Here is a 20,885-nt window from a genome sequence, read left to right on the forward strand (position 1 = left end):
ACTAGGGGCAGAGCTTTTCTTGACCTGCTGCTCACAAACCAGGAAGAATTAGTAGGGGAAGCAAAAGTGGATGGGAACCTGGGAGGCAGTGACCATGAGAGGGTCGAGTTCAGGATCCTGACACAAGGAAGAAAGGAAAGCAGCAGAATACGGACCCTGGACTTCAGAAAAGCAGACTTTGATTCCCTCAGGGAACTGATGGGCAGGATCCCCTGGGAGAATAACATGAGGGGGAAAGGAGTCCAGAAGAGCTGGCTGTATTGTAAAGAATCCTTATTGAGGTTACAGGGACAAACCATCCCGATGTGTAGAAAGAATAGTAAATATGGCAGGCGACCAGCTTGGCTTAACAGTGAAATCCTTGCTGATCTTAAACACAAAAAAGAAGCTTACAAGAAGTGGAAGATTGGACAAATAACCAGGGAGGAGTATAAAAATATTGCTCGGGTATGCAGGAGTGAAATCAGGAAGGCCAAATCACACCTGGAGTTGCAGCTAGCAAGAGATGTTAAGAGTAACAAGAAGGGTTTCTTCAGGTATGTTAGCAACAAGAAGAAAGTGAAGGATAATGTGGGCCCCTTACTGAATGATGGAGGCAACCTAGTGACAGAGGATGTGGAAAAAGCTAATGTACTCAATGCTTTTTTTGCCTCTGTCTTCACGAACAAGGTCACCTCCCAGACTACTGCATTGGGCAGCACAGCATTGGAGGAGGTGACCAGCCCTCTGTGGAGAAAAGTGTTCGGGGCTATTTAGAAAAGCTGGATGAGCACAAGTCCATGGGGCCGGATGTTTTGCATCCGAGAGTGCTAAAGGAGTTGTCGGATGTGATTGCAGAGTCATTGGCCATTATCTTTGAAAACTCATGGCAATCGGGGAAGTCCCGGGCGACTGGAAAAAGGCTACTGTAGTGCCCATCTTTAAAAAAGGGAAGAAGGAGGATCCTGGGAACTACAGGCCAGTCAGCCTCACCTCAGTCCCTGGAAGAATCATGGAGCAGGTCCCCAAGGAATCAATTCTGAAGCACTTAGAGGAGAGGAAAGTGATCAGAAACAGTCAGCATGGATTCACCAAGGACAAGGCATGGCTGACTAATCTAATTGCCTTCTATGACGAGATAACTGGCTCTGTGGATGAGGGGAAAGCAGTGGATGTGTTATTCCTTGACTTTAGCAAAGCTTTTGACATGGTCTCCCACAGTATTCTTGTCAGCAAGTTAAAGAAGTATGGGCTGGATGAATGGACTATAAGGTGGATAGAAAGTTGGCTAGATTGTCGGGCTCAAAGGGTAGTGATCAATGGCTCCATGTCTAGTTGGCAGCCGGTATCAAGTGGAGTGCCCCAAGGGTCGGTCCTTGGGCTGGTTTTGTTCAATATCTTCATAAATGATCTGGAGGATGGCCTGGAGTGCACCCTCAGCAAGTTTGTAGATGACACTAACCTGGGAGGAGTGGTAGATATGCTGGAGGGTAGGGATAGGATACAGAGGGACCTAGACAAATTGGAGGATTGGGCCAAAAGAAATCTGATGAGGTTCAACAAGGACAAGTGCAGAGTCCTGCACTTAAGACAGAAGAATCCAATGCACCGCTACAGACTAGGGACTGAATGGTTCAGCAGCAGTTCTGCAGAAAAGGACCTCGGGGTTACAGTGGATGAGAAGTTGAATATGAGTCAACAATGTGCCCTTGTAGCCAAGAAGGCCAATGGTATTTTGGGACGTATAAGTAGGGGCATTGCCAGCAGATCGAGGGATGTGAGCGTTCCCCTCTATTCAACGCTGGCGAGGCCTCATCTGGAGTACTGTGTCCAGTTTTGGGCCCCACACTACAAGAAGGATGTGGAAAAATTGGAGAGCCCAGCAGAGGGCAACAAAAATGATTAGGGGACTGGAACACATGACTTCTGAGGAGAGGCTGAGGGAACTGGGGATATTTAGTCTACGGAAGAGGAAGAATGAGGGGGGATTTGATAGCTGCTTTCAACTACCTGAAAGGTGGTTCCAAAGAGGATGGCTCTAGACTGTTCTCAGTGGTAGCAGATGACAGAACAAGGAGTAATGGTCTCAAGTTGCAGTGTGGGAGATTTAGGATGGATATTAGGAAAATCTTTTTCACTAGGAGGGTGGTGAAACACTGGAATGCGTTACCTAGGGAGGTGGTGGAATCTCCTTCCTTAGAAGTTTTTAAGGTCAGGCTTGACAAAGCCCTGGCTGGGATGATTTAATTGGGGATCGGTCCTGCTTTGAGCAGGGGGTTGGACTAGATGACCTCCTGAGGTCCCTTCCAACCCTGATATTCTATGACACAGAGCCAGGTATCTCCTCATAGAAGGCAATCAGGTTGGCCAGGCATGACTTGCCCTTGGTGAATCCATGTTGACTGTTCCTGATCACCTTCTTATCCTCCAAGTGCTTCAAAATGGATTTCTTGAGGACCTGCTCCATGTTTTTGCCGGGGACTGAAGTGAGGCTGACTGGTCTGTAGTTCCCCAGGCTCGTTCTTCACTTTTTTAAATATCGGCACTATATTGGGCTAGACGGGCAATCACTATATGGGCAATCATGCATAAGTTCAAAGAGACCTTTTCTATTTGTACTGGTTACTCCTTTTACAGGATTTTCATACTTGTTAGCTAAACCAACAGTGCATGGTTTCCTGGATTGAAAGTCATAGTCGGTTAAATTTAATCAGTGTGATAGGGGAATATTTTTTTTATTACTTGGGCCACTGTGCTCAATTGCTCAATCTTTGCTCAGTTGCTGTGTACTTGTAAGTGTTGCCAGTACAAATTGTTGTTTCAGTCCCTAGTGTGGCACTTCTCTGAAGAGAAACGCTTTAACAAAGGCATTGTGGGGGTCTGTGTTACTTTTGGTATCAGATCACTTACTCAGACTGATCAAAAGTATGGCTTTCTAACTGCAACTGCTTACCCTGCACTAAGAAAAGGAGTACTTGTGGCACCTTAGAGACTAACCAATGAAATGAGCTGTAGCTCTCGAAAGCTTATGCTCAGATAAATTGGTTAGTCTCTAAGGTGCCACAAGTTGTTACTCTTTCTTTTTGCGAATACAGACTAACACCGCTGTTACTCTGAAACTTACCCTGCACTATGAAGCTGAGCTGTTTCTGGCTCATGCATCATTAGTAATAAAGTTTCTGCAGTTGGAACTTAGTTAATAAATCTGAGTTAGACAAATCCAGTTTACTCTCCTATAGCTGTTGGCTCTGTAGTGCTTTCAGGAGTAAAAATATTATTTTTTTTGTCGGAGTAAGCTAATATGACTTGGAATTCGCACAGAAACAGACCTTGTGTGTGTGACTTGTTTGATATATGTTTCAATTCCTGTTTGGTGCATTTGTGTGAGGGTTTTAAAAATATTAGTAAAGTTGATCTCCTTAGAATACCTCTACTCTGAAGTTTTCTGTCATAAAGATCTTTGTTCTCAGCATTTAATTAACTTCTAGTCTTAAAAAAGAGGGTGGCAGCTCTCTGTATGATACAAAAAAGAATCCAAATGGGGTTTTGATGCGCTCATGAAGTAATGTGTTCCAAATTTGCAACTTAATTTAAAAAATTGTCTATAAATCTCTCATCTATTACCACGAATTTTCAAGGAGCTCTTTAAAGAGAGCAGCAGTTGAAGTACATCAGAGAGGGAATGCTGTGGGGTTTTTAAGGGTTTTTTATTTGCACTTAGATATTCTGTTTCTTTCTTTTAGCTTTGTAACCTATTTGCTTTGGGTTAGTGTTTTGTTTTGTTTTTTTCCAAATCCTCACTTCTAAAGTTTTGTGTCCTTATTCCACTTCTAGCCACTGATGATATCGTAAAGGTTGAAGTCTGGGACGTAGTTGACAAAGGTAAAGACTTACTGTTTCCTTTCTAATGCTACTTAGTTCCTTTTTTTAAGCCTTAAATTAGAAGAATTTTTATGTGAAATTTAGAAACTATTTGCTTTCCTTTCTTTGATAGAAATGTTTGTGTTAATTTCCTGAAGTAACCTTGCAGGGCTGGGAATTCTCCCTCATTACCAGAGGGGCTCAGATGGCTCAGATTTGCCATCTTAACTTCAGGGTGAACAAAGAATTTAGAAGCAGTTGCAAGAAGCCTGAACTTCTCACGAAGTTGGCTCCATTCATTCAAAAATGGACCAAATGATCTGATTCCTAGTATGTTTGGTAAACTTCATTTCCTCTCCCTTGTTAGGCCACTAGTTCATTCTGTTTATAGTAGTACCCATTGAACTGTCTTTTTGAAGGAATAATCTTGTTAGAAGGATAGTTTCACTGTGCAAAATAGTGTGGGGGTTTTTTTTGTTTAAAGTGAATTACTTAGATCCGGTTAAATAATTGCATTTTCTGTGCACTAATCTAAACCATTTGTATAACATGCCTACTAGGGAAAAAAACAGCATGTGTTTTAAAATATATACATTTTTGAACAAAGTCTTGGGAGCTGAGTATTTACATGTGATGACAAAATGTAGCTTTTAAAACATGATAGCATATCAGAAAGAGAACTGTATTTCTAGTTCTTAGGAAGCCAAAAGCTGTACCAAACACACAGTTGGAAGCTGTTGACAGAAAAGAGTTACATATGAATTCCATTTATAGCAGCACATTCTTTTGCATGAACTGAAGTTGTGTTTGATTTGGGAAAATGACTTAGACATATATCCTTTTAAAAGTGCAGTAATGGTTAGAAAAATGACTTTGTAAATATAGCACCCCCTTACTCTGGAGATCTGCCCTTTATGTAATCCTTTGTGATCTGGATCAGATCTGCTGACTAGTGATGAAAATTTACATTTTTATCGTCTTACTCCTGTTTTTCCATTCCTGCAGAACCCTTAGAGCCTTGGGAGACTCAGCTGGAATCTGTTCTGGCTTCCGTACCCTCAACAGAACCATGAATTAAATCCCAGGAGCACTCTTTTATCTCAAAGTGTACAGAAGTGTGCCACTCACGTGCGCTTTAAATTAATCTTTATTAAAGCTCAGTTGAATCAGGATTACTGGTGAAGTGCGAGCCAGACCCCAGCTTGACTTTCAGAAGTTACTCTAAGCATGCAGGGCTGGCATCCAGGAGGTCCATCTTTTTTTTTTATTTCATACCAGATTTGTCTATAGGGGAGTAATTGACTGACTGAATCTAGTAATTGCTAGATTGTCAGGCTCAATGGGTAATGATCAATGGCTCCATGTCTGGTTGGCAGCCAGTATCAAGCGGAGTGCCCCAAGGATCGGTCCTGGGGCCGGTTTTGTTCAATATCTTCATTAATGATCTGGAGGATGGTGTGGATTGCACCCTCAGCAAGTTTGCAGATGACACTAAACTGGGAGGAGAGGTAGATACGCTGGAGGGTAGGGATAGGATACAGAGGGACCTAGACTAATTGGAAGATTGGACCAAAAGAAATCCGATGAGGTTCAACAAGGACAAGTGCAGAGTCCTGCACTTAGGACGGAAGAATCCAATGCACCGCTACAGACTAGGGACCGAATGGCTCGGCAGCAGTCCTGTAGAAAAGGACCTAGGGGTTACAGTGGACGAGAAGCTGGATATGAGTCAACAGTGTGCCCTTGTTGCCAAGAAGGCCAATGGCATTTTGGGATGTATAAGTAGGGGCATAGCGAGCAGATCGAGGGACGTGAGCGTTCCCCTCTATTCGACACTGGTGAGGCCTCATCTGGAGTACTGTGTCCAGTTTTGGGCTCCATACTACAAGAAGGATGTGGAAAAATTGGAGAGTCCAGCGGAGGGCAACAAAAATGATTAGGGGTCTGGAACACATGACTTCTGAGGAGAGGCTGAGGGAACTGGGATTGTTTAGTCTACAGAAGAGAAGAATGAGGGGGGATTTGATAGCTGCTTTCAGCTACCTGAAAGGTGGTTCCAAAGAGGATGGATCTAGACTATTCTCAGTGGTAGCGGATGACAGAACAAGGAGTAATGGTCTCAAGTTGCATTGGGGAAGATTTTAGGTTGGATATTAGGAAAAACTTTCACTAGAAGGGTGGTGAAACACTGGAGTGCGTTCGTTACCTAGGGAGGTGGTGGAATCTCCTTCCTTAGAAGTGTTTAAGGTCAGGCTTGACAAAGCCCTGGCTGGGATGATTTAATTGGGGATGTGTCCTGCTTTGAGCAGGGGGTTGGACTAGATGACCTCCTGAGGTCCCTTCCAACCCTGATATTCTATGATTCTACTGTGAACTTGTGATCCTGTGACGCCAGTATTTTATTTTATATCTGAGTTACTTCTCAGAGCAGAGCTGCACTTTAAACTCCAAAGATTTGTCATCCTGGTGGCAAAACAGGCTAAGACAGACTTGGCATTTGCAGAAGTTAATGCCAGTTCAGTCACACTGACTTCCGGTGGTGGAGTGTGCCTGAAGTTTAAAGGGGAAGATGTCATTGTTAGAATCCCTGTTTATGGAATAAACAAACCCAAGTTTTTTTAAGTAGTTACAGGTTTATGTGCTTAGTTAGTGCAGTGTATTGCAGTCCAACTCTGACAGTAGTGCAATTCTGTGATAAACGCACCTCAAGCAAAAATGCAAACTAGCCATTAAGGAATTGTTCATATCTCACTGTTTCATCCTTTAATATGATCTCATTTAATTTTTCGTCATGTGCACTCAGGCCAAAAAATCCTCCTGCATGATGCTTTGGGTGAGAGTGACACTAGTCTAGACCGTAGCCATTTCTTAGCAAAGCCTCCAGTGCTGTTGCAGTTGAATGCTGATGGGATCTGATCCTTGCTTTACCCTCTCCTAGAGGACCCTGTGTAATGTGTATACTTAGAGTTGTGCAGTGTGCTGCATTTACAAAACTGCCTTTGAAAATGCCACCAACTCGTACACTCTGAATGTGGCATTTTGAAGTTGTTGTTCCATTGTTCAGAAAGTGCTCCGAACTTTTTTTTTTTTAAAGCTAACATTAATTTCTTGATATCTACTAGCTGGGAAGCGTGGCTGACCACCATTCTGCTGCCTGTCTGAAGCTTTCCAATGAATAACCATACCCCCGTTGTTTTGGGTTAACCCTTTTGTAACCAGTCATTAGCAACAGAAATTATTTCAGTTGTCGAATACTGGAATTCTGTAAGGACTGCTTATCATGGGGAGTGCCATTTTGAGTGTGAACATTTATGGATTAATATTTTCTAGTAAACCTGCTGAGGAGTTTATGATGGGCCAGACTATTTCATGGAAGAATTCCTAAGCTGCTGGCTTCCTTTGTTCTGATTTCACAGGCGAAGCACTATCATGTTTAAATCCTCTGAGGAGAGCATTTATTGGTTAACAGCTCTATTTTGTCCTTGACCTCAACAAGGAAAAGATTAAACACATTTCCTGTTGTCACGATTTGTTTTACATCCACATCTGCCAAAAAAGCATATTTTACAAGCATTTATTCTGTATTTTTCAGATGGATTAAACACTGAAAATAAAATGGTTATAAAAGCATTTCATTTCTTTGCTGTGGGGCTGGCATCAAAGGCTTTTTTTACTCAACAGAAATGAGTAGCAGGAGCATTCAAACTGTCAGAATAGGTTCTGTTGAAGATAGACTGATCTATAGATTGCAGTAAGGAATTTCAGTGTCAGATTCTGCAGTTCTATAATTCCATTAAACCTTTTTGGTCATGAACATCTGGAACAAAGGTTTCAGAGTAGCAGCCGTGTTAGTCTGTATTGGCAAAAAGAAAAGGAGGAGTTGTGGCACCTTAGAGACTAACCAATTTATTTGAGCATAAGCTTTCGTGAGCTACAGCTCACTTCATCGGATACATAAAGTGGAAAGTACAGTGAGGAGATTTTATATACACACAGACCATGAAAAAATATATATTGTAAGGAGAGTGATCACTTAAGATGAGCTATTACCAGCAGGAGAGTGGGGTAGGGGGAGAGAAAACCTTTTGAAGTGATAATCAAGGTGGACCATTTCCAGCACATTTCCAGGAGTTAACAAGACCGTCTGAGGAACAGTGGGGGTTGGGGGGGATAAACAAGGGGAAATAGTTTCACTTAGTATAATGACTCAACCACTCCCAGTCTCTATTCAAGCCTAAGTTAATTGTATGCAATTTGCAAATTAATTCCAATTCAGCAGTCTCTCTTTGGAGTCTGTTTTTGACTCTTTTTTTTGTTGAAGGATAGTCACTTTGTGGTCAGAAATCGAGTGACCAGAGAGATTGAAGTGTTCTCCGACTGGTTAATGAATGTTATAATTCTTGACATCTGATTTGTGTCCATTTATTCTTTTACGTAGAGACTGTCCAGTTTTACCAATGTACATGGCAGAGGGGCATTGCTGGCACATGATGGCATATATCACATTGGTAGATGTGCAGGTGAACGAGCCTCTGATAGTGTGGCTGATGTGATTAGGCCCTATGATGGTGTCCCCTGAATAGATATGTGGGCACAGTTGGCAAGGGGCTTTGTTGCAAGGATAGGTTCCTGGGTTAGTGATTCTGTTGTGTCGTGTGTGGTTGCTGGTGAGTATTTGCTTCAGGTTGGGGGGCTGTCTGTAAGCAAGGACTGGCCTGTCTCCCAAGATCTGTGAGAGTGATGGGTCGTCCTTCAGGGTAGGTTGTAGATCCTCGATAATGCGTCGGAGAGGTTTTAGTTGGGGGCAGAGTTAATTCAGAAGAACACTTTCTAAGTTTGCTCTTCTTTTAATTTCTAAAACAAAATCAATATCTGTAAAATGTGATAAGTGAACTCACTAATACTAACTGTGGTATTTAATCCATGATGTATTTCAATTCGTGTGACTCTAAACAAATTGTGAACAGCTGTGTTAAGCCAGTGTTTTGCAAAGTATGGGCTGCACCCCCTGGAGGAGTGGGGAGGGACGGTTACAGGGTTCTCAGAGTTGTGTACACTAGAATTTTTAATTTGAGTTAAATGATTGCCTTTTTATCTCAAATTAGCTAACTCGCTTGTCCATGCTAGTCTGAACACCCCACGTGTTTGTGATTTACAAGAACATGTTAGTGAACTTGAGTTAACTGGCAGTCAGTTCACTAGAGGTTGTTTTTTTTTTTTTTTTTAACTTGAACATAGATAAATGATCAGTTCTTCTCTAGCACCTCAGCTTTCATTTGTCTCTAGCTGTTGTGATTGTAGAGGAAAAAGCTTAACCAAGGCAGCTGGAATTTGCAAAGAACCTGAAACAATAGCTCTGAGTGGTGAGCCACACCATATGTTTTAATGTGTGCTAGATCGGGTGCCCATAGTGATACTTTAAATGTCTGCTTACATTCTTTTCAGAGCAATGAAATCAAAGAAAGGAGAGGAAGGATCACAATATAAAGCTCTCCACAATCTACTCTGAATGACCATTCATTTTGATGCCATGAGTAGGAGGGCTTGGAAGATACCACTTATTCTTTCCCCTAGTCTAAAAGGTGCCAACCCCAGCAAGGCATCCAAACCCCGCAGAGCAGCCAAGCCCAAGGACCCAGGGGAGTGTGGTGTTTTGTTAATGAAAAAATTGAATGTTGCTACTTAGTTACAAGTTTTTTTTTAAATTCGTTAAGGAATATGACGGTAATCTTGCACAGCAATGTTCTATTTCAGTTTAAAATCACACGTTCAAACATTTCTTAACATCCCGTATGAATGTACAATATTCCTAAAAATTTTAAGGACGCATTTTAAAATACAATTTAATTTCCTTTAATTAAAATTCTGGGTAATCTTTAACAGCCCATGGTGAGGTTGATTTTAGTTTAATTGTTTTAGTTTAATTTTCTTGAAGGAAGCTTCAGTTTTCAAATGTTGGGGTAATGCTGGTTTAACCTTTGGGCAGTGGGAGTTAAGAACATCACAGTATCGTCTCTCTCCCGAGCAAAAAATGTCCTTCTCTCAGTACACCTCACAATGCCAAATGACTCCTTTAAATACAGTCCTGTGGGCCCCTTAACATGGCCTGCATAGCAGCTTTAATATGGGAGCTAATTACTTTTGCGTCACATTGGATACGTAAACCTGCCACTTAGTTTTGAGCTGCACAGTTGCGACTAAAGACACTAACACTGCATTGGAGGATTCCATGCCATTTGATTCCTGCAGTTGAGGCATATGTTCCCCACTCCCAAAAGAACAATACAGTAAGGTGCTGTCATCCCTATGGGGCAGAGTTAAGGTATATGAAGCAGTTTCTTAACTGAGCATTTCTACATGGGGAAATACCTAGAATAGCAGGATTAAGTTCAATCACGCAAAAGCAGTCTTAGTGCAGCATAAGAGTGTCCACCCTGGGAGCCGGTATAGAATCGCTTTTGTGTTTTAAATTCACATGCTGGCTAATTTTTGCAATAGTGTCGATGTGTAGACAAGCCCTAATGTTCACATTCCTCTCAGGATACATGCAACAGTTTTAACAGCTTTTTTTAAAGTGAATATTGAGCAGATGAAAAGGGGTGAATCCCTATAAGGATGTTTGTATGTTATCCAAGACAGAAAGAGGCTGAGGGTTGTTTTTTGTATACGAATATTGTATTTTAGCAGTACTCTAACTTCTGTGACCTTCCTCAGTAAGAAGACTGTTTGGCTCATCTAGATTAGCCTTTGGCCAATGTACTGGAGGACTGGTTTTTGGTAGTACATTTTCTAGTTTTTTGTCCAGTTGAATTCTGAAATGTGTTGAGTGCCGTCTTCCCTTCTCTTGTGAGATGATTCCACAGCCCAATAGATCTTAGGTCTTGTCTACATTAAAGGATTATATCGGCCCAAGTTAGGTCAATGTACAGCCACCACAGTAATTACTGTGGCTTTTCATGTCTGCGTTACCCTCCTTCTGCAGGTGATGCGTGTCGTCACCAGGAATGGTTGCAACAACTTAAGTGGAGCAATGTGGGGGCTGTCAGCCCCACCTCAGAGCTCACCGCTGCAGGTAGTCTCTTCCCCGCCCCCCAGTCCCCCCTCCACCACCACGGGGCTCACCATTGCAACCCACCACCCCTACCGCTGCCGTGGGGCTCACCGCTGCAGCCATCCTTCCACCCCACCACCGCCACGGGGCTGTCCCTGTGTCAACTTAACTCTGTAGTGTAGATCAGGCCTTATTGTTAAGCTTTTCCTGCCCTTTCACTTAAATTTATTGTGCATGCTTCTTTGGATTGGTGCATCTTATAAATTGTCATAAGATTCCCTTTGTGCAGCCTCTTCCTGGCCTTCCCTTCATATACTTGTGGGGTGTTTCTCTTCCCCCTCTCCCCACCACAATCCTCCTTTAGGGTTTAGACAAGTTGCATGGTTTTTAGCTTGTTTGTCTTTCCTCAGGAGTTTATCCCATTTGCCCCTAATCATATTGGTTGTTAAATTCCCTTACAGCAGTTCAAACCAAAGCACCTAATGGATTCTCTAAAACCACATTTAAAGCATTCATAATACTGTTTGCTTCAGGTTTATGCAACAGCACTGAGCTCTCATAATCTTTCCTGGGAAGGTTGCATCCTGAAATGTTTGCGTTTTTGCAGTTGGCTATATTGTGCAATTCAGTTGTCAGGTATTGTTGCACTGTGCTTCTCCAGTGCTAGCAGGAACAAAAGGTGGAACAGTCAGAGCCTCTTTTCTTTCTTTACAGAGAGCAGGCCCCTGGTGGTGTTCTTTCATTCGTTTCTGGTTGTTTGCCAGGAGGGCTGCAGTAGGCTTTCCTTCTATTAACCTTCATGTTAAACAGACTTGATAGTATTTCCCCTCAAGGCCGGCTGACTCCCCCTCTATCAAGCTTATAGAAAGAAGTGGGTCTGCTTTAAATGTAGGATGCAAAACACTTTATCCTGTCCAAGGACAAACCTGCCACTGAGAAATTATCATCAAACACGCATAGTCTACTGAGGCTATGTCTTCACTAGAAATGCTGCAGGTGTGCAGCTTAGTGCCTCAGTGTAGATACTCACTACAGCAATGGGGAGGCTTTTCCTGTCACTAGTCAATCCACCTCCCCAAGAGGTGGTAGCTAGGTCAACAGAAGAATTCTCCCCTTGATTTAATTCGGTCTACACTGGGGGTTCGGTTGGCTTAACTACGTTGCTTGGAGATGGATTTTTCACACCCCCAAGCCACGCAGCTGGGTTGACCTAACTCTTGATGATCATTGCACCAGCCAGAGAGACTAGAGTTAATAGCGTTTTACCAGGCATTGTAGAGTTCAGTTCCCAGATCTGGCTCAGTCTGAAAATCCACAAATCTCTGGGTGACACCAAGGTCAAATGTCAACTGGGGAATGCTCTGCCTAATTTAATGTTTCTTCCATAACTCTCTCCTTTCTAAGGAAAATGCAAAAAACGTGGAGATGGTTTGAAACTGGAGAACGACCCTCAGGAGGTGAGCCACCTTTGAGATGCAAATGTGTCTCCCTGTTCTTGTTAAGTGATTAACAGCTGACAACATGCAATCTCTTATGTCAAAGTTCAGATGTAGCTCGCACTCATATCTGTGTTCAGGGTGATGTGGCTGACACGTCAGCCGGAACTTGCTCCCAGGCTGAGGCGCTAGGCTGCCCCAGGGCCTTGCACGGAGAGTCTGACCCACTGCAGCAATTCTGGCACAGTTTCCACCCTCCCCTGTTCCCTCTAGGGCATTGTATCTGTTGAGTTATGATGACAAAAGGGAGATAGAACCAGAACAGGGAGACCAAGGTTCCTTTTCAGGGTTCGTCATTGACTCACTGTGTGATCTGAGGCAAATCACTTAACGCGATGCCTTAGCTGATCAGCTGTACAATGGGGAAAGCGATCACTCACCTTTTTAAAAGTATTTTGAAATGTGCAGGTGGAAAGGGGAGTATTACTGCCAGATATTATGATGGGAGCAAACTGAAGGGAGCATATGCCCTCTTGACAGCAGCATTGCTGTTGTGCACGACATGTATACATGTGAAGTCAGGACATGTGACGCCTGCTTCCCCAGACAGCGTTTTGACCCCAGATGCACTTACAGAGCTTCTTTCACAAAAATCCCATTGTGCTCCCCTTTCAGGAAAGGGTGGCTTGAAGTCTCTGCTCACTTAATCTCTTTTAATTCTTGAAGTGCTTCGTTGCTCTTGGTCATGTGATGGTTCCCTGCAGGGCCCAGTGAATGAGAAGTATCCCACTTTGTGCTCTGTAACCATTCTATTGAAATCAGTGGGCCAATATGGTTGGTGTACAGAAGGGGTTAATTCGTTCCCAATCTAGTGACTTCCCTGCTAGCACATAGATAAAGAGACTCCCTTTGATTCAGGTGTTTCTCTGGCCATGACATGCCCAGTCATAAGTTCGAAGCCCACTTTCCCAGTGTGAAGCTATGTATGAAAGCAAATCATACTGCTGCTGTGCCATTAGAATGGAGGGTAATTTCACATTAAGATGTAGCCCTGCTGCAGGTACAAGATTGTAATGGGACCCTGCAAATTTGCAATTAGGACTGCAAATACTGAATTTGGAAAATAATCTTAATGCGGCAAAGTGTACTATTGTTACCAATCAATATTGCTGCTAGAAAGTGCCAGTCTCACTCAGGGCTGGGGAAGGGTGCAGCAGAAGACACTCTCTGGCTGTGTAGATCAGCAGTGCATAGCACAGCAAACGTTCAGGTTTGGAAAGGAACAAAGAAAGGGAGTTGCTTTACTCTAGACATGTTTTGCCTATTGCAGGGGTTCTCAAACTGGGGGGTCAGGACCCCTCAGGGGGTCGTGAGGTTATTACATGGTGGGGTCGCAAGCTGTCAGCCTCCACCCCAAAGCTGACTTTGCATCCAGCATTTATAATGGTGTTAAATATATTAAAAAGTGTTTTTAATTTATGGGGGGGGGGTCACACTCAAAGGCTTGCTATATGAAAGGGGTCACCAGTACAAAAGTTTGAGAACTACTGGCCTATTGTATCCTGTAGCTGTCTATGGAATCAGCTTGTCAAGAGGGGATCTAGGGTGATGGGCTCGAGAGGAGAATGAGATTGCAAGTGCTAAAATACTCCTGCTCTCTTAAATCGAACACTTAGCTTTTCACAGAACACTGGCAGCTCTCAGATTGTGCTCACTCAGGCAGTGTAAGCAGTGAGCTATTTGAGAAGCCTTGTTCAAGTGGTGGGGTAAAATCCAGTGGTGCTCTTTTTTGTGGAAATGCTCCCATTGGAAACCTTGGTACTCTTCTTGATACCGATTTGTTTTTCTTAGAAGTCTGAAGCTGTAAGAGCTGGAGTATTTACGGTTTGTGTTTCTTTCTGTTTCCAGGCAGAGTCAGAGATGGCTCTGGATGCGGAGTTTCTTGATGTGTATAAAAACTGCAATGGAGTAGTGATGATGTTCGACATCACCAAGCAGTGGTAAGAGAGGAGCAGTGATACATGCAGCTTGAGTCTCACTTGTTTAATCAAAACAAATGATCTTTAGATTCTGTGATTTCTAAACACATAAAGGTCCAATGAGCTGAAACAGGTTCCTGGCACCTAAAATAATTTTGCCTGTTTTTAATCTATTCCCCTGTAAAACACAACTTAATCTGTTCTAAACTAGCTGTCTCCCTCCATGTCCACTGATCTGTAATTCCCACTGTGCAGCAGACTGAGGGGAAACAATTAGAAAATGCCTTTTGCAGAAGTTACTTATCCAGCACCCAGAGTGTGTTTAGCACCTCCAAAGGTAGATGACAAAGTCCCTGCTCCAAAGAGCTTCCAGTCTCAAGTGTAGGTGTAATATTTAATGGGAGAGGTGAAAGTCACAAACAGTGGGGAACGGGGAAGAGAGCCCGAGGGGAATAGGGAAATGTGGGTTTGTAAGTGCTCTGTGGACACAGCTTGGGGCTTCATTTGTTGGGCTCTTTTTTTATTCCCTCTGCTAAGGGAGAGGAAACATGGAAGTGGGGATGGGAAGGGAAGGTGAAAGTGAGAGTGCAGGGGTGGCAGGAACTGGGGAAGAGGAAAACAAATAGAGTAGTCCTAGTTTCAGAGTAACAGCCGTGTTAGTCTGTATTCGCAAAAAGAAAAGGAGTACTTGTGGCACCTTAGAGACTAACCAATTTATTTGAGCATGAGCTTTCGTGAGCTACAGCTCACTTCATCGGATGCATACCGTGGAAACTGCAGAAGACATTATATACGCAGAGACCATGAAACAATACCTCCTCCCACCCCACTCTCCTGCTGGTAATAGCTTATCTAAAGTAATCATCAAGTTGGGCAATTTCCAGCACAAATCCAGGTTTTTCTCACCCTCCGCCCCCCCCCCCCCCCACACACACACAAACTCACTCTCCTGCTGGTAATAGCTTATCCAAAGTGACCACTCTCCTCACAATGTGTATGAAAATCAAGGTGGGCCATTTCCAGCACAAATCCAGGTTTTCTCACCCCCCCCCACCCCCATACACACACAAACTCACTCTCCTGCTGGTAATAGCTCATCCAAAGTGACCACTCTCCCTACAATGTGCATGATAATCAAGGTGGGCCATTTCCGGCATAAATCCAAGTTTAACCAGAACGTTGGGGGAGGGTAGAAAAAAACAAGGGGAAATAGGCTACCTTGCATAATGACTTAGCCACTCCCAGTCTCTATTTAAGCCTAAATTAATAGTATCCAATTTGCAAATGAATTCCAATTCAGCAGTTTCTCGCTGGAGTCTGGATTTGAAGTTTTTTTGTTGTAAGATAGCGACCTTCATGTCTGTGATTGCGTGACCAGAGAGATTGAAGTGTTCTCCGACTGGTTTATGAATGTTATAATTCTTGACATCTGATTTGAGTCCATTTATTCTTTTACGTAGAGATTGTCCAGTTTGACCAATGTACATGGCAGAGGGGCATTGCTGGCACATGATGGCATATATCACACTAGTGGATGTGCAGGTGAACAGGCCTCTGATAGTGTGGCTGATGTTATTAGGCCCTTTGATGGTGTCCCCTGAATAGATATGTGGGCACAGTTGGCAACGGGCTTTGTTGCAAGAATAGGTTCCTGGGTTAGTGGTTCTGTTGTGTGGTATGTGGTTGTTGGTGAGTATTTGCTTCAGGTTGCGGGGCTGTCTGTAAGCAAGGACTGGCCTGTCTCCCAAGATTTGTGAGTGTTGGGTCATCCTTCAGGATAGGTTGTAGATCCTTAATAATGCGTTGGAGGGGTTTTAGTTGGGGGCTGAAGGTGACGACTAGTGGCGTTCTGTTATTTTCTTTGTTAGGCCTGTCCTGTAGTAGGTGACTTCTGGAAACTCTTCTGGCTCTATCAATCTGTTTCTTCACTTCCGCAGGTGTAGTTGTAAGAATGCTTGATAGAGATCTTGTAGGTGTTTGTTTCTGTCTGAGAGGTTGGAGCAAATGCGGTTGTATCGCAGAGCTTGGCTGTAGACGATGGATCGTGTGGTGTGGTCAGGGTGAAAGCTGGAGGCATCTACAACCTATCCTGAAGGATGACCCAACACTCTCACAGATCTTGGGAGACAGGCCAGTCCTTGCCTACAGACAGCCCCCCAATCTGAAGCAAGTACTCACCAACAACCACATACCACACAACAGAACCACTAACCCAGGAACCTATCCTTGCAACAAAGCCCATTGCCAACTGTGCCCACATATCTATTCAGGGGACACCATCAAAGGGCCTAATAACATCAGCCACACTATCAGAGGCTCGTTCACCTGCACATCCACCAGTGTGATATATGCCATCATGTGCCAGCAATGCCCCTCTGCCATGTACATTGGTCAAACTGGACAATCTCTACGTAAAAGAATAAATGGACTCAAATCAGATGTCAAGAATTATAACATTCATAAACCAGTCGGAGAACACTTCAATCTCTCTGGTCACGCAATCACAGACATGAAGGTCGCTATCTTACAACAAAAAAACTTCAAATCCAGACTCCAGCGAGAAACTGCTGAATTGGAATTCATTTGCAAATTGGATACTATTAATTTAGGCTAAATAGAGACTGGGAGTGGCTAAGTCATTATGCAAGGTAGCCTATTTCCCCTTGTTTTTCTCCCCTCCCCCTCCCCCCCCACATTCTGGTTAAACTTGGATTTATGCTGGAAATGGCCCACCTTGATTATCATGCACATTGTAGGGAGAGTGGTCACTTTGGATGAGCTATTACCAGCAGGAGAGTGAGTTTGTGTGTGTATGGGGGTGGGGGGGGTGAGAGAACCTGGATTTGTGCTGGAAATGGCCCAACTTGATGATCACTTTAGATAAGCTATTACCAGCAGGAGAGTAGGGTGGGAGGAGGTATTGTTTCATGGTCTCTGTGTATATAATGTCTTTTGCAGTTTCCACGGTATGCATCCGATGAAGTGAGCTGTAGCTCACGAAAGCTCATGCTCAAATAAATTGGTTAGTCTCTAAGGTGCCACAAGTACTCCTTTTCTTTTGAGAGTAGTCCTAGTGTGTCGGGGACATTGATTGGCCCAAGCTACCACTTTTGCCTTCAGCTTACAAGGGAGAATTGCTGTCCTTTGGGTGAAAAGATGTCATGAACCCCTATGAGCAGTAATACATGAAATCCTAATGGGAGAGGGTTACCCATTGCTGGAACTCTCTTCTGTAGGCCTCACCACCCGATGCAGTGTTGTTTGGTATGCTCTTTAATTTCATTAGAGTTCTTGGCAGACTTCTGCACTCCAGCACTTCAAAATAAATAGACAGGCGCTAAAGCTACCTTACTTATCAGTATAATAGATCAGCCTGTCTAGACACTGGGATATAGATCATGCAACTTTAGCCAGTCTGTATCGGTACAGTGTGTACTGGCTGCAAGACAGGGATACTTGAACACAAATTCCTTAGCACGAGACAAGGAGGGCCCTCAGTTAAAACAATAAACCTAAAGTGGATCAAAGGAAATATTTCTATATGTAGCATATAACCTGTGGAACTCACTACCACACCGAATTGTAAAGGCAAATAGCTTAGCAAACTTGCTGATTCTGTGTATAAGAATTGCACTTCCTATTCCTGAGGGCGTTCTGCACCAAAAAATTAAAAATTCTGAGCACAATATTTTAAAATTTTGCAGATTTTATTTGTCAGTAAATAAATGTGGAGGCTTCAGCCTAGCAGTGAGGAGCACAGGCCATTGGTTGCACTGAGGTGGGAGATCATCCTACAGCCCCCCCACCCCTGAACAGGGACTCCGCGGTGAAGCTGCACCTGACTATGAGACAGTGTAAGGGCCAGGCCTGCCCCTCTGCATCAGGGCATGCAGGCTCAGCCTAGCAGGATCCAAATGTAGAGAGGCTTAGTGTGGGGAAGAGGGTTCTGTGTGGGGCAGTCTGGGTGTGGGCAGCTCCGTGGGGGATCTGAATGTACAGGGGCTCATTGGGGGGTTCCAGGTGCAGGGGCAATGGGACTGCAGGGCAGTCCAGGTGAAGGGGGTTGGGGCTCAGCATGGGGGTCTGGATGTGAGGGAGGTCGGGTGGGGGTGCAGGTGCAGCTGGTTGGGGCTCAGTGGGGTCGGTGTCTGGGGGGCTCATCGGGGTGGTGCAGGGGCAGTGGGGGTTCATTGGGTGGGGGTTTGATGTGCCTCCTTAATGGGGGAGCCCCAACTGCAGCTGCTGCAGAGGGGATGCCGCATGCTGGACTCCTGCCCCACCATCCCATCCCCCACCCCACAACCGCCCCTTTCCCCACCTTCTCCCATATCTCAACCCCCTTCCTTTCCCATTGCCTTTTTCCTCCAGCCTTACCACCCCCCCCCCCCTCGACCTGCCCCACCAGGGGCGCTCACTATTGGACAGGGTGGATCCCAGCACACAGAAGGCAAGCACAACTGGCACGGGGACTCGAGGCAGCATCCAGGCACCTCTGCGCCCACAGAATTTGAGGGGGGGGCAGTGGCACATGACTCCGTGTGCCCCCCCCCCACACCTTGCCTCTGTTTTGGGGGCAACACCCCTCCAAACTACATCCATGGGCATTCCCAGCCCCACCCCTACCCTGGCACAACTTCCCTGTCACTTTCTGCAGGGAAGCAAAGAAATCTGCAGTGGGGACATGTTTCCTTCCTGTGCACGGTGGCACGGAATTCCCCCAGGAGTAACTTACGCTATCTTTGATGACAACAAGAGCAAAAAGGGCATAATCCCAATCACCAGCTGGGGTGAGGAGAATATTCTCCCTATCCTCACACAACAGTGCAGAGTGTAGCCTTCTAGACTATTTTATATGGGTCCCTGCTCAAGGTACAGGACTGAGGTAGTTGGGCTGTTCTCTGTGAAATAACAATATTAACTCAGAATGTGTCTGTGTTGTCTGTAGGTGGGCCTCAGAGGAAACTCACATGTGAGATTTGTACTTTGAATTTTTCTGTTTGCTTTGCAACTTTTCTGACTATGTATGCTAGTTTCCATTGTGTGCATGTAAGCTGTAAATGTAATATTGCTGAGAGTTCAACTAACCCATCAAGTGTGCTCACACTAATTATTTGTTTCGCCTTTTATTTGGTAAAGGACGTTTAACTACATATTGAGGGAGCTTCCTAAAGTGCCCACCCATGTTCCAGTGTGTGTGCTTGGGAATTACCGTGATATGGGAGAGCACAGGGTCATTCTGCCAGATGACATGCGGGAGTTCATTGATAATCTGAACAGGTAAACCGGGCTGGCACCATACTGGCTTTCTGGGAGAGCAGCACACCTCCCCCTCTTTTCCATGCAATCCAGCCCCAGTTAACAGCATTGCTGTTATCTTCCAGACATGTGTGAGCCATTGAATTGCTCCCTTCCCTGATCATCCAAACCCCTTCTCATCCTGTTGGGTTTGATATCCCTATATATTGTCCCTTTATACTGGGCTTTCTTCTCACTCTGTGGTGTTCCTACTGAACCTAAAAGGCCTGCACTGTGGGGGTGATTCTCAGTTCACAGAGTCAGTGAATAGCAGTGAGAGTCCCTGTGGTGCAGGCCTTTCAGAACTGCTCTATCCAAATGGAATTGTACTTCAGTCCTTCCTTTTGGGCTGTCTTTTTTTTTTTGTTGTTGCTGAAAGATTTTGCATATTACTTCCCCCTACACAACTGTTCTATGAGCATCCATGCTGTGAAACCAGCATAGTGCCACTAGCTTTTTTCTCCCTCTCTCCCACACCCTAGAGATTGAGCATCCCCATTGCAAGACTACAGATCCTGATCACTTCCAGGCTGTGTTCTCCCAACTGCCTGCCAAGCCTCTACTCTGGCATTTCTTGGAATCTGGCCACGAGGCTCTCTTTCGTTATAGGTTTCAGAGTAGCAGCCGTGTTAGTCTGAATCCGTAAAAAGAAAAGCAGTACCTAAGGTGCCACAAGTACTCCTTTTCTTTCATTATAGATACTGCCCTTGTTCGGCAGCAATCAATCAATCCACCTCATCCTGCCTTTTTCCTTCTGAGGGTTTTTACAAAAGCTTTTTTGTGTAACAGGTTTTCTTGTAAAGTCTCTCACTCACTTATGCCTACATCAGACATGTAGAAATGGAATCCATCACAAAGAGTGGCTTTGTACTAGTTCTTTTATAGCCACATCTATTCATATTATACACGCTGTTATCCAAGGTGAACTAATGTAACTTTCATGCCCAGTGCCGAGGTTTTTAATAGCTTCATTTAGGTCTGTTTATGGTATTAGAAATAAAAATGCACTGTAAGAAATGCACTTGTACAGCTGTGAAATACTTGGTTCAGTAAGCCATTGGCCCAGCGTCCCAGCAGAGCAGTTCGGACTGTCGGTTGCATGACACAATAACACAACAGCTGCACTTAAGCCTTTCCCCACCAGCTTTCTAAAGGGGTAAAGAGTTAATTTGGCTCCTTATGAGCTGTAAACAAAATAGTGAGCCCCCTAGCAGGGTGAACTGTCAGCCCAAGTCTTGGGGTTGAAGATTTTCCTGAGAGATGAGGATTGCTCACGGTATAGGA

The 20,885-nt window shown here is 44.2% G+C and overlaps 1 protein-coding gene across 3 annotated transcripts in view; it reads left to right on the plus strand.

Moving 5' to 3' along the window:
- The window catches only part of RABL6 (RAB, member RAS oncogene family like 6), a 106,476-nt gene that overhangs the window by 33,169 nt on the left and 52,422 nt on the right, over positions 1-20,885 (plus strand). For all 3 annotated transcript variants that reach the window (XM_077835672.1, XM_077835673.1, XM_077835671.1), the window contains exons 3-6: positions 3,814-3,861; positions 12,296-12,348; positions 14,236-14,327; positions 19,443-19,583. In XM_077835672.1, coding sequence (XP_077691798.1) covers positions 3,814-3,861; positions 12,296-12,348; positions 14,236-14,327; positions 19,443-19,583 — 334 coding nt within the window. The remainder of the gene's footprint in view (positions 1-3,813; positions 3,862-12,295; positions 12,349-14,235; positions 14,328-19,442; positions 19,584-20,885) is intronic.

The sequence above is a fragment of the Eretmochelys imbricata genome, chromosome 16, assembly GCF_965152235.1.
Source record: "Eretmochelys imbricata isolate rEreImb1 chromosome 16, rEreImb1.hap1, whole genome shotgun sequence".
Lineage (NCBI taxonomy): Eukaryota > Metazoa > Chordata > Testudines > Cheloniidae > Eretmochelys > Eretmochelys imbricata.